Source organism: Octodon degus, unplaced genomic scaffold (assembly GCF_000260255.1).
Source record: "Octodon degus isolate 3935 unplaced genomic scaffold, OctDeg1.0 scaffold00264, whole genome shotgun sequence".
Classification (NCBI taxonomy): Eukaryota; Metazoa; Chordata; class Mammalia; order Rodentia; family Octodontidae; genus Octodon; species Octodon degus.
Genome location: NW_004524840.1, coordinates 407,186 through 420,602, shown reverse-complemented (window position 1 = coordinate 420,602; position 13,417 = coordinate 407,186). Strand labels below are relative to the sequence as shown.

General features: G+C 37.2%; 1 protein-coding gene across 2 annotated transcripts in view; it reads right to left on the bottom strand.

Annotated features, from left to right (window-relative positions):
- Positions 1-861: 861 nt before the first annotated feature.
- The window catches only part of Map3k7cl (MAP3K7 C-terminal like), a 43,954-nt gene continuing 31,398 nt past the window's right edge, over positions 862-13,417 (bottom strand). For both annotated transcript variants that reach the window (XM_023706577.1, XM_023706576.1), the window contains exon 6: positions 862-2,841. In XM_023706577.1, the coding sequence (XP_023562345.1) occupies positions 2,661-2,841 (181 nt within the window). In that variant the 3' untranslated portion in view covers positions 862-2,660. The remainder of the gene's footprint in view (positions 2,842-13,417) is intronic.

The following is a 13,417-nucleotide window of genomic DNA, read 5'->3' as shown; positions in this document are numbered from 1 at the left end:
ACCAGCGGTATTCAAATATTTTCACCCCATTACATGGCTTTCTTTCACTCTGGCAGAGCAAAGAGATCTTGGTACTATATTTCCCTACCCCTGTCTTTCTGAAAGAGCTGTTATTGCTTGAGTTCTTTAAATAGACACAACCCTTTGGGGATAAGCACTGACCAAAAATGGATATTTGTACCTAGTTAATCTTAGTACATAAATTACTTTCTCCCGTCCCACTGATCTGGATTTGTATAAACTTATAACACATTTCCTTTATATTAGGGTTTTTTTACTTTTTTTAATTTTGTGATTTTTTTTAATTAATTTGATTGAGGAAAAAAATTGTAATGTGACAGCTTCAAAACAGGTTAGTAGGAGAGTTACAAAAATTAATACATTATATATTGTTCTCTTTGTAGTAGTCATTCATAGCACAAGACGCAAACATGATATCTTATCCAAACACTATTAGTACAGATCTTTCTTCTTATTGAATTAAGAGAAAGTAGTTTTATATCTATTCTAACTATTTTGTATATACAGATACAAAATTTTTGATTTTTTATTAATTTTATTGAGAAACAAATAGCAATGGGACAATTTCAAAATCAATTAATAGGATAGTTTCAATAATTAATACATTGCATATTGTTGCCTTCTTAGTGGTTATTCATAGTACAAGATGCAGACATGATATCCTGTCCAAACACTATTACTACAAATCTTTCTTCTCATTGAATTAAGTGAAAGTAGCTGTATATCTATCTTAAGTATTTTGAATATACAAAGTGGTCCTACATTTGTATCCCCTTTTTCTGTTTAGTTTTGTCAGAGAAGGGTATTCCATTGCCATTTAAATATTGTAGGTGTGTGAATTCAAAAAAATAATCCAATATCATCCAGTAGTCCATAATAGTAGGGGGTATTAGTATTTGCAAGCCTTGGAGTTACTGAAAAGGAAAGTTTTTCCGGTATCACAGATACTTTCACCTTTGGCCAAGTAGGAAAGCAACATAAGGGTGAATAGCCTAACATTGCATCTTTGGGATCTGTAGAAAAGCTTCATTTTACAAATGAGGCAGCTGAGGATTTAGGTAGTAAAAAGCCTCTTAGAGTCTGCACTGCATAGCAAGAACCTCTGGCCCTGGAATGTGCTTCCATGGGGCATTGCCCAGACTGCCCAGTCTTCCCCAGGGACAGCATTCTCAGAGCCAATGACATGTTGGTCCAGAAAGTACTTTGTGGGGAGACCTCCCTGTGCTCCACAGGACATTTAGCAGCACCCCTAGTCTCCACCCCCAGTAGCCAGTAGTACCTCTCACCCACTGCCAAATATCTCTGGGGTAAAATCACTCCCGGGTGAGAATCACTCACCTATCCAAGGCCATCTTATTATTTTTAGGATCTGTTCTTTATGTTCCATGAAAAAATATCTCAAGGCATAAATGAATCATAATCAGTATTAGAGCTCTGAGTTTTTCATATGGGAAACCACAGCCTTTCAAAGGAAAATGACTCCTATGTTTTTGTTGGGGTTTTTTAAGCACAGACAACAGAACATCCATTCTAACCAGGTTGAGCAATCTAGCTTTCAACATAAATGGGGTTAAGAAAGGGGAAAAATACAACTCAGCAGTTCTTAATCAATGTTTAATGAAAAAAAAGTTACATGAATAGAAATGGACATAAAACAAAGATCAATTTGAGAAAATGTAACTGCTAGAATAAAAGAAAAAGTATTTTAATTTGAAATTTATATTCCTATCAGTCATTACAGACCTAAAATACCTCTTTAAGTCCAAAGAAAAGCAGTAGTTGTAACTTCATTAATATTTTCATGGGAACTGACCAAAGCAAGGTCCACACTTTTCCATTGCCCCCAAACCCTCCAGAACACATGCAAGTAAAGGCAGAGACATTGCCAGGGAGTGAATGCAGATGGAGAAAATGAAGCCTTTTCTGTTTCTTTATCCCAACAGCAAGTCAGCACAGGCAGATGAGCTTTTGGCGCAGACCTGATTTCTGCTAATATTTTCAGGAGAAAACCTTTATGGATATGCACGTGACCATTTATTCTGAGGAAACCTATCCGTGAGGGATTGCATCTGATTGGTGAACATAAATATACGTGGAGCCATTTCGAAGGATTGATATTTGAGCAGATCTGAAATATTAAAAGCATGAAATTTAAAAATGCACAGACGTGGAACGACAATGAGCATTTTACTGGTTTGTTTCATGGCTTATGATTTCTAGCAGGGTCAGTCAATATTCTATTTTTATTATTTCCCATCCTGATGTACAATATGATCACATCCTCCTAAATAAGAATATATATATGTATATAGATAGATAGATAGATAGATATAGATAGATAGATAGATAGATAGATAGATATAGATATAGATATATACATATATCTTTGAAAAAGAATTCTGATCTCTGAAAATATATACTGGTAATAGCTTTGCACTAATGAGATCACTTAATATAAAATATCCCCTCTCTCAAGCTAAAAGCTGAAAAGCATTAAACTCTCATTCTAGACATTTGCCATGTGGGTAATAAAGAGAAGCAATGGATTTGGTTTGCTATCCCTTCACAATAAAAGACTTTTGGCCAGTGCACAGCACAGCAGTCACCAACCTCTTATGCTCATATTTAATAATTTCAAGTTAGGATGACCCCTGCCTCTTCTGATACTGTATTCTAAGTTTTTCCAGTTGCTCCACACATTGTGACTGGGCCAACTTCAGGGTCCGATTCTCCTCTGTCAGAGCCTCGAATTCCTGAACCAGCTGGGCAGCATCCACTTTCTCCTTTTCTGCCTGGTCCAGCTTGGCAATGAGCTCCTTTCTGAAGATTTAGGGGACAGGACAGGAATAAGGATAGAGTTCAGTGTGAGCAAGTCAAATGATTTCATTTGGAAGCACATTTGTTTCACTCTGCTCTTCTTAAATGTTTGCCCCTCACTATTTACCTTCAGTGGCATAACTCCTGGTTTTTCCAACATCACAAGTTTTATACTTCTTTCTTTAATTCTAGCACCTCTACTAGACACAAGCACAATATTAAGTATATGTAAAAATCCCCATTAGTCCTTAAAGCAAACTTTCCAAATATACAACAAATAGTTGCAATTGTAATTTAAGGGAAAATGAAAAAATAATCTATGATTTTGTGTAAAGCTACTGTCTATTGTCTTGTAGGGTGAGCTGTGTTTATTTTACCAAATCTGTGTCCTCCAAATCCATTTCCTACATCTGAGTTAAACAAATCCTTGTTGGGCTTCTTCAAACTGAGTAAGAAAATCCTAACTCCTTTCTTGCCCATAATATTTTCCATATCCTTGCTCTAGTCCTTAGATATTGTTATTCCTATGTATCCCTGGAGAAATGGATCTAGGACTCCACCTCCACCACCATGGATTTCAAAACCTGCTGATGCTCAAGTCTCTTATATAAAATAGCACAGTATTTGCATATAACATACACATGTCCTCCCACCTCTATTAAATCATCTCTAGATTACTTGTAATGTGCAACACAAGTTATGGGTTAGGTTTGCTATACTGTATCATTTAGAAAATAATGAAAAACCACACACCCTGACTACACTGCATGTGATGGAGGTTGGCTGGGTCCATGGAGGAGGCAATGTGGATACGGAGGGCCACTGTGCCGTGGTCCTCATTAGCAAAGCAGTATCTGCCTTTGTGATGGCCTGTCACTGGAACTGAGGAGGCAGGCCAAAGAGCAGCTGTGGTGCCAATGCCCGAGAAAAGCACAGTTTTCAGTAAGTGTTTTAAATGATTCATTGATATAAATGCAACTAATAAGGAATATTGTGATTCATGTTTAAACAGAATGCAACTGAAAATCCAGACAGATTCCCCCTTTTGTGGGTCAGCTAATTGTAATCTAGCGTGAATCTAATTGAATTCTTTGCCTCACATTTCTTCCTCCTCTGTGAGGCAAAGAACAATTGGTGAATGTTCTGATACAGTTTTCAGTACTGGATTCCCAAAGGGAAAGGCTTTGCATTGCTGATGTTTATGTCACATAGTCATAGGTAGCACCAAGGTGAAGTGTCACTTAAGATTTGAATTTATTTAAGTTAATATATATTTTTGTAATATACATCAATGCCTCAAATCTGTGACTTCAAAGATCTCACGCCGTAAGAGGGTAATAACTTTTGGTGAAACTCTCTATATAAATCGGATCTAAAGAAAAATATTGAATAAGTAATAATGTGGATGTGACAGTGCATGGAACTTAAGTCCACATGACGAGTGCTTCAGGCACAGTGATGCCCGTCTACGCCTCCACGACTGTTTACTGTGGGATTGGAGGTTCTGACTGTGGTCTCAGAGACTGGGTTAAACTCCTGTGTATGGTAACAACAACCTGAAAAGCACAAGAAATCAAGAAGGTAAGAAAGATCTGGCTCTAGTGTGCAACAGGTACAAACATTGTCTTCAGGACATTTGACCATCACTTTCATTGGCCACATTTTAAAAGGCCTCTCTTCCTTTTTTAGACTAACCAGATATTGACCTGATATTACGAAATATGAAGAAAAGAAAAAAGGAAAAAATAAATTTCTGACAAGCAACAATATTCAAGTTTATGTTGGAAATAAGCCCAAGGCCACCTGGAGTAGTAGTTTCCTGATTACAAACCCAAACCCAAATGTTCCAATAATTCAGAACTAGAAAATAATCTGATCATCCCACCCAATAAGGTCTCCAAACATTTTTCATTTTTATTTTTTTTTAATTTTTTTTACATTTATTTATTTATTATGTGTGTGTGTGTGTGTGTGGCCAGCTCAGCCCACCAGGGGGCGGGGCGGGCTGGCATGTGGTGCTGGGGGATTGAACCGTGGTCCCTGTGGTTTGCTAAGCTTGTTCCAAGTAGGTGCTTTAGACCACTGAGCCATCTCACCAGCCCTCCAAACATTTTTGAGTGAATAAAACTATTAGTTAAAAAAAATTCTGAACACCAACCTGCATGATTCCAATATATGTGTATTTATTCATAAGATATAAATTATATATGTTGCTAATCCATGATGTATATTATAAAGCATGCCCACATACAGATGTGTAACATGAGAAGATTAGGTGCTAAAACTGATGGGTGAAAATCTGCTGGGGGAAAAATATTAACACATTTTTAAAGTGTATATTCACGAATTACTCATTAATTGCCAAGGGTAAATGTATGCAGAAACCTGCAGGACTGCTGCCTTAGCCAAATGACTAAAGCTGAGATCACTACTACAGAGATAAACAGATATTATATGCATGTGGATGATATGTCCACATCATTTCTGTGACATTTTTGTCCAAAGCACATAACCCAGATCTAATCATAAGGAATACTAGACCGAATCCACTTGAAGGAAGCACTACAAAATTGATAGCCTATATATTGAAAAATGGCATGAAATAGTTCATGCTCAAGGAACCAAAGAAAAATGGCTCAATGCAATGTGAATTCCTAGACTGGAATGTGATGTTACAGGGGAACTGATACAATTTGAACATGAACTATGGGTTAGCTACGAAGTACAGCATCTTCTCTTTCCTGATTTTAATTATTATACAATAGCTAAATAGGAGCACATTCTTGTTTTTAGATAATACTCACTGAAGTATTTAGGGCGATGCAACATGATGGTATATTTTATGCATGTGTAAATGTTTATATATACATATATGGACATACATTTATATGCACTTATACATATATGTATATTTATAAACATAAATATAAACATAATTATATATACATATGACTGAGAAAAAAGACAGTATCATTGAGGGAGGATAAAGCAGAGAAATATTCAATAACTGATAAATCCAGTAAAGGATATTTGGGATTTCTTTATTCTACTTTTGTAACTTTTCTGTAAGTGTGAAACTATCAAAATAAAGTTATTTTAGAAAAACGACAAGAAGTAAATCAGAATCAGAATAGATGTTCTATTTCTTTCTAAATTCAATAGACTGCCTTTGCCCCCAACTTGGGTGTCCATAGAGCAAAGTTAGGCTCTGGCAAGAAAGTGCTCATCGGAGATCACAGAAGACCATTGGGACCATCCATCTGCACATACACGGAGGCCCTTGGGTGGATGCTTGCTGATCGGTGGATCTTCTACAATGTCAGGAGGAGAGCAGGCTCCTAGTAAATGCTTGCTGAATGAATAATTGAAGGAAAAGCACCACGGAGAAAAGTAATTTGTGTTTAAGGAGCAGGAAACTCAGTGCTGAGTCTTCCATTTAATTTAAAAAGTCACATGGCTAATAAAAGAAGGCTAGAAATGAAACCTCTCCCTCTGATGAAGTGGTCAGAGCTCTTTGCCTAAGCACTGTTGAGATATGGATGTCAATAATTAAACACTAGACTGGGCATGGTGGCGCGCGCCTGTAATCCCAGCGCTTGGGAGGCTGAAAATAGAAGGATCACTATGGATCCAATCTGTGTAGAGAGACCCTGTATACCCTGTACTAAATACAACAATAATAATAATAATAATAATAATAATAATAAAACACTAGTTAGTAAACACCACACTGTAACTATCTTAAAGAAATTAATCAGTAAAATCTAAATAAGAAAAAAATACAGAGACCAACTGTCTATCAGTTCATGTATTCCTGTTCTGCTTTTCCTCCTTTCAAATTATCTGTGTCTCATTTACTTAAATATAAATAAATTAGGAAGAAATAGAGTGTTGCTTTCAAATATGGCCCGGGAATTGGTAGTGCCAGGTGTAATAATGGCTCTTTTCCTGGTTCATTTGAAACTCCTAAAGCCATTTGTTACTGGTTTCGACTAAAAGAAATAATAAAACACAAATTCACCAATTTTGTAACTACAAGCAATAATCAACATTGTATAGTTCAATCTTCTTACATTAAAAGAGTCAATGATTATTTCATCTTTTACTGGACTCAAGACTCAGTGGCTAGGTTTCTAAATTAGTTTCATGTACTTGATAAGCAGTTATACAAATATCCAGTGAAATTTGTTGAAAAATTAAAAAAAAAATAAAAAAAAATAAAAAAAAGAAACTATGTATTGCGTAAACTACATAGTACTCCTTCCCCAGTGGATATCATCACCATCCAATTCACTGAAGGTCCAAATAGAACCTGAAAAGTGAGAAAATGTGGACTGTCTCTGTACCTGGCAATGAGGCTGTGATGGCCATCTTCTCTGCTCTAGGTTGCTAGAAGGTAGACTTCCAGACCCACGGCTGGCTCTATACCATCAGCTGTTTGGTTCTCAGGCCTTCAAACTATACTACCTTGGATCTCCAGCCTAACAATGGCAAAAAGTGGTGCTTCTCACTATCCATAGCTACTTGAGTCTTATAATCCCTATAATAAATCTCACTCTAGATGTAAAAAAAAAAAAAAAAAAAAAAATATCCACTGAAAACTGTCAGGATGTCTGCTGTCTCTTTCCAGGAGGACCTATATATACATACAGACTTATTTACACTCATCCACTACCAATTCATAAGTAAACCCAGGCATATCGAGCTACAGAAGTCATCTTATGAATAGATAATCCGAGAATCAGCTAGAATGTGGTGCTGCCTTTGATATCCTAGTTTTCCTTACAAACACTCCCTTCAGTGTAATGTGATAGAGGGGTGGAGGGTCATGGTTACAGGAATCTCTTTTCTGAAGTCTTGACATTGTAACAAAGTTTTGCACATGCTTTAGGTTCATGCTATAAGGGCCATAACCTTAGGCTACAGCATAGATAGATCATCTATAGTCCCCCTCCTAAGCCGCATGATGAGAAAGTTTTTAGTTGCTTAAGATAAATACAGAAAGGCAATTTCAAAAATGCTAGTAAAAAAAGTTTAAAGCCTTATGGAAAGTTATTTCAAAACTAAGGAGATTATATGGCAGCAGGTTGAAACAGATTAGCCATTGTGACAAACAGTCTCTGTCTAGAAAGCCTGCTGCTATGGTACTTGGCATTCTTGAAGTTAAGTAGAGATTTTTATGAGGAAACAGCAAAATTCTAGAGACAGTTTGGCCCCAATGTATTAAAGAGTTTGGGGTCATAGATACACTCCTCACAGAGTAAATTTTATTTCAAATTAGAGGATTCAATTGCATGTATTGTTGGTTCTGGGCAGAAGTATATATGAGTATATTTATGCATAAAACAGAATAAATGCTGCAAGATGATGAAAATAATTGAAAGTCGACCTTCATTTTATGCAAAAGGAAGACAAATTGTGGTGTTGAACTGAAATTTCCAAAGCTCAGTCTAAACCACTGTGTGGAAGTCCTGCAAATAAAGAATGTGTGAGCAACTGGTCTTTGGGAGACAAAGGCTAGCCTTGCACCCTTGCAGGAGGAAGTGAGATTTGTTCTCAAATAGATTTTGTCAACGTTGGCACAATTCACATTTTGGGTCAGGCATTTCTTCATTTAGAAGGAGCTGAGCATTACAATAGCATTATAGGAAATTTAGCAGCACCCTTAGCTTCTTCACACTGAGCAGCAGCAGGGAATACAGTTCCAACTCGCTACAACCAAAAATGTCTCTAGATATTGCTGGGCATGTGAGTGGAAAGGGGGAAAAGAACTGCCTTGTTGAGAACCATAGAAGGTAAAAGAAACTTCTATCACCAGTCCCTTAGAAGAGGCAATTCTGGAATAGAAATAAAGTAAAAGCAAGATGCTCTGTGAGATTGTACTGGAACCTTCTTCCTTAGCAAGGGATCCTACTGAAGGCTCTCACACTGAGAAGATGGTAATATTCTGTCCTTTTTAATGTGATTTCAGACAGGCAGTCAAGTGGAGCAATATCTGGAAATGAGACTCCAGTTAAAAAAAAAAACTAGACAGCATAGAATTGCACACTGCAAAAGGCCCCAGTCACTGCATCAGGTCCTTAAAGAAAAGTATCATCTCACAGCCTGAGAAGTCCAGGGTACTAAGATTTAATGAAGAACTAATTCCTAAAATGAAAGAATCTCTTTGGCTATTCTACCACCTTAAGCAAAGTGAAAAGTCAATATAGAAGACTGGGCATGGTGGTGTGTGCCTGTAATCCCAGCTCTTGAGAGGCTGTAAACAGGCAGATTACTATGAGTCTGATCTAGTAATGAGACCCTGAACACCCTGTAGACCCTTCCCTAAAAGACAAAAAAAAAAAAAAAAAAAAAAAAAAAAAAAAAGAGCCAAGATAGTACTTTGGCTCTTCTAATCATTTACTCAGTGGGTGTCTGATTCCTGATGCGGTTCCATTGCAAACCAGGCCATGTATGCACTGGCAAGCCAAGTCAGCCAGGGGACACACATCTTCACTGCCAGGAAGTGAACTCAAGCCCCATGTTTTACCCAGAAGGCAAAGCATCCATGTTAGCATGCTACGAGAGAAGGTAGAACTTCTACCTGACACCTGCACCCCTCTAAATACCTGGGGAGAAATAGCTTCATTTGCCTGTTTTTACATCAGTGAAAACCTAATTTCTGAAGCCTGAGAAATGATTTAAGAGAAATATTCTCAGACTATAAAAGCAGGGTCTGGTTTTCTGTATTTTCACGCTGTACAATTTTTTTTCAAACAAAACATCCCCTGAAGTTAAATAAAACTGATGATTTTGACTTTCTCTGCTTGACCCCAATATAGGACCAGCCTGACACTTCCCATCCCCAGCCTCTGAGAAGCTTCCCCAGAGCACAGTATACAAATCTTTGCCTTTTGAAATAACCAGGCAGATAAATGTTTGTATGTAAATGTAAAGTTATCCTGTTGGAAATTTCAGGATAAATTAATTATAATGACTTCAATAAAAATAAGGCTACTCTTAGCTTATACTTTAAAATATTACTTGACCACCCATATAGCCAATTATCCTGATATAGTCCCCCTAGATGACAGGATCCTCCTTCAATCACCATTTCATATATTTTATAAGGACACCAGAATAAAGGTCTCACATTCTTTGTGGTGGCCCCACATGAAAATACTCTTCGAATAGTTTTTTTTTTTAATCTGATAAGATTGCATAATATTTTAACCAAATTATAAAATGGTAACTCACTTAAAAATGGCAAAAGATCTCAACAGACATTACTGCAAGAAAACCCTGCCATGGCCAGGAAGCACGTGAAGAATGGTACAACACTGTTGGCTAGGAAGGGAATGTAAATGGAAACACCATGAAGACGCACCATTTCATATCCATGAGGGTGATTATACTCAACACAACAAGCACTGGCAAAGATGTACAGAGGTTGTTTCCTACACTACTGATGAATAGACGAGGAGCAACTCTTTAGGATCAGTGGAGAAGTTTCTCAAAAGGTTATGCACTGAGTTCCATGTCCAACATTTCTACTTCTCGGTGTGCGCTCAAGAGAACTGAAAATAGGTCCTCTCAAAAACTTGCATACAAATGTTTGTATTGGGATTATTCTTAATAAACAAAGTGAAAACAGCTCCAATGTCCATTAACTGAAGAACAGATTAAAAAAACCTATATCCACACAACGAAATATTACTCAAAACTAAAGAGGAATGGAGCACTGATGCACGTTGCAGCACAGATGAACCTTGAAAACGTTATTCTAAGTGAAAGAAGCCAATTGTAAACTATGTATTATAAGAATCCATGTACACAAAATGTTCAGAAGCAAATTCACAGAGACAGAGATTCGTGTTTTCCAATAGCCAGAAATGATGAAGAACAGCTCAAGGGTTCAAAGTTTCTTTCTGGTGTGATAAGAGTATTCTAAAAAAAAAAAAATCATGGTGACAACTGTACAGCTCTGTAAAAACACTGAAAACCGCTCACTTATTAAACTACCACCAACAACAAAACACAGACTATATGGCATTCTTCAACCTGATTGAGAATCTGTCTCTTTCTGACTTTCTAAGTACCTAGCACCACAATGTTTAAAAATTAGATCAGAAAAGTGGTTTCTCCATTGGACAAGATAAAATACACCACTTGAAACAATGCTACAGTCATAGCTAGTGGCAATTTAGTCAGAAATATTTTACATTTTTCTGTCAGTAGGTGTGGTATCATGCGTCTGTATTCTGGGAAGAAGAGGCTGGGAGATTGCAAGTATGAGCCTAACCTAGGCAGCTGAGCAATTTAGCAAGATCCCGCCTCAAAACAATAAAGTAAAAAGTGGGTGGGGGAATGTAGCTCAGTATAGAGCTGGGTTCAATCCCTAATGTTAAAATAAAGTAGAATAAAATTTCCAAAAACTCAGTGATAAATTTCAAAAGCCTTTTTAAACATCTATATCTTATTTCCAAGAACTTTCTATTACATATGTAAAAACTGAATATGTTACATGAAACTGCTTATAACATTTATTGAAAAAGCCAGCTACAATATACACAATTACAAAGACACATCTCTTTATGTGCAAAAGTCCTACAATGAAGTAGGCAAACAATAGTAGTAGGTCTTTAAAGATGTCATAATCCTACATAATATTTTAAAGTTTTCAATAAAGTTCTCATTTTTTTTACACAGAGAAAAAAAGTGTTTCAATAAAAATAGAAAGAAGATTCTCCTGTCATTGGTCCTAAGCCAGAGATAAGTCTGTAAATTGGATTCATTCCATGGTGCGTTTATAACCCTAGAAAATTTTTTACTTTCTTTATTCATCTCATAGATATGGTTAGAAACAATACATCAACTCTTCTCATGAAATCGCTGCAAATGCTCTCAAGCTTGACCCAGGGAGCCCTCCTCCGGACATGCGGGAGAACTTCAGTCCTGAGTTGAAACCATAAACTTTGCCTGGACGACTCCAATGAGGAAAAGTCTCTCCTAAAATACTTGAGTTCGCACCTCTGTGTCTAGCTAACACTAACCAAACACCAGAGGCGACATCATCAACCATCCCACTTTATGAAGTAATGGGAAGGAAATTCTCATCAGAATCATCAAAAAATATAGAGCTAACTACTTAGGTCAAGTCCATCTGGCCCCCTTTATCTTGTTTGAAACAAAGACATTTCAGAATGAATTTCTTCTTCCATAAAATGTTAGTGAAATCAATAACTGTTCATAACTCTTGGAAGAATAATCTTCTTTACTTATAAATAAACCATATTTCCTGATTTAATGATTTACCAATTTATCTTAGCAGCATTTTATTGCTGATACTAATAACAAAATGTATATGCAAAGAAGATCTTACTATAATCAACCTCATTCATTTTTGACCTATGCATATTCCACAGTGGGTGATTACAATACAGAGAAATGTTAAAGATGTTCCTATCTGCAGGAACTACAGAAAGACAGGGAATAAGTGGATAACTACTAATGACACTGGCCTATTAAAAACAAATACTGCAAGAATCATTCCAGTGAATCTTTCTTTGCTCAGCAGGAGGGCTGGTCACTGTGTGATGGTGGCAGTAGAGTTGTGGGCTGAGTCCCCTCAATGAAGGAAGCATTGCATGGACATAGGAAGAAAAGGACACTTCGGGCTATGTATGGGTATAATGTAAGCCAGTGCTCAGATTCAGCGGGATCCACACCCTGCCTTGGGAAAGGTGAGCAACCCAATGCAAGTGCAGAGAGGAACGAGACAGAAAGACAGAGGAACTAGGCTTGGGGCAGTTTGTCTCAGACCCTCTCTCAGAACTGGCTGTCACTCTAACAACAGAAACCTTAAGGCAGGGAAATCAGATAATACTACATCAGCCAAGATCCAAAGTAATAAACCCCAAGCCCAATGATAGAACTGGAAATGGAAAGAAAAGTACCTGGAAATATTTACCTAAAAGAATTTAGCCTTTGCTTCACCCGCAGCCAGCTCTTTAAGGATTCAGAGAGGTTTTTGGTGAAAAAAATGGGTACTGCAGAAAAACCCATGAGCATATGAGGATCGAAGTGCAGGCTGGCCAGTGTCTTTGTGGTTCTGGAAGGTGGTATGAAGCCAATCTGCTAGCCACCTTGTTTCTAGAAGCTGACTTTGTCTTTTCTTATTTTAATCTTGTGGAGGTACCCACAAGTTATCATCTTTCTCAATGTTACCAGCAAGAATTTATTTCAAAGAACAGATATGATTCATTCTCTTATTTTCATCCTATCATATTTTTAAATGCAATATACAAAAATATAAATTTGAAGAACATACACTTTTGTGGTGATTCTGTATTGTCAAAAAGAAAAGAAAAATGTAGACCATGAATGTAGCTGCAGATAGCCTGCCTAGCAAGTGAGAGGTCATGAGTTTGACTCCTAGTATCAAAAAAGAAAAAGCAAGGGCCAGCCAAATAGCTCAGTGAATTAAAGCACCTGCTTAGGCAAATGCAGGGACCCTAGTTCAATCCTCAGCATGCCATGCCGGCCCCACCCCCAGGGCATGCTGAGAGAGAGTGGTCATGGTGGTGTGTGCCTGCAATTC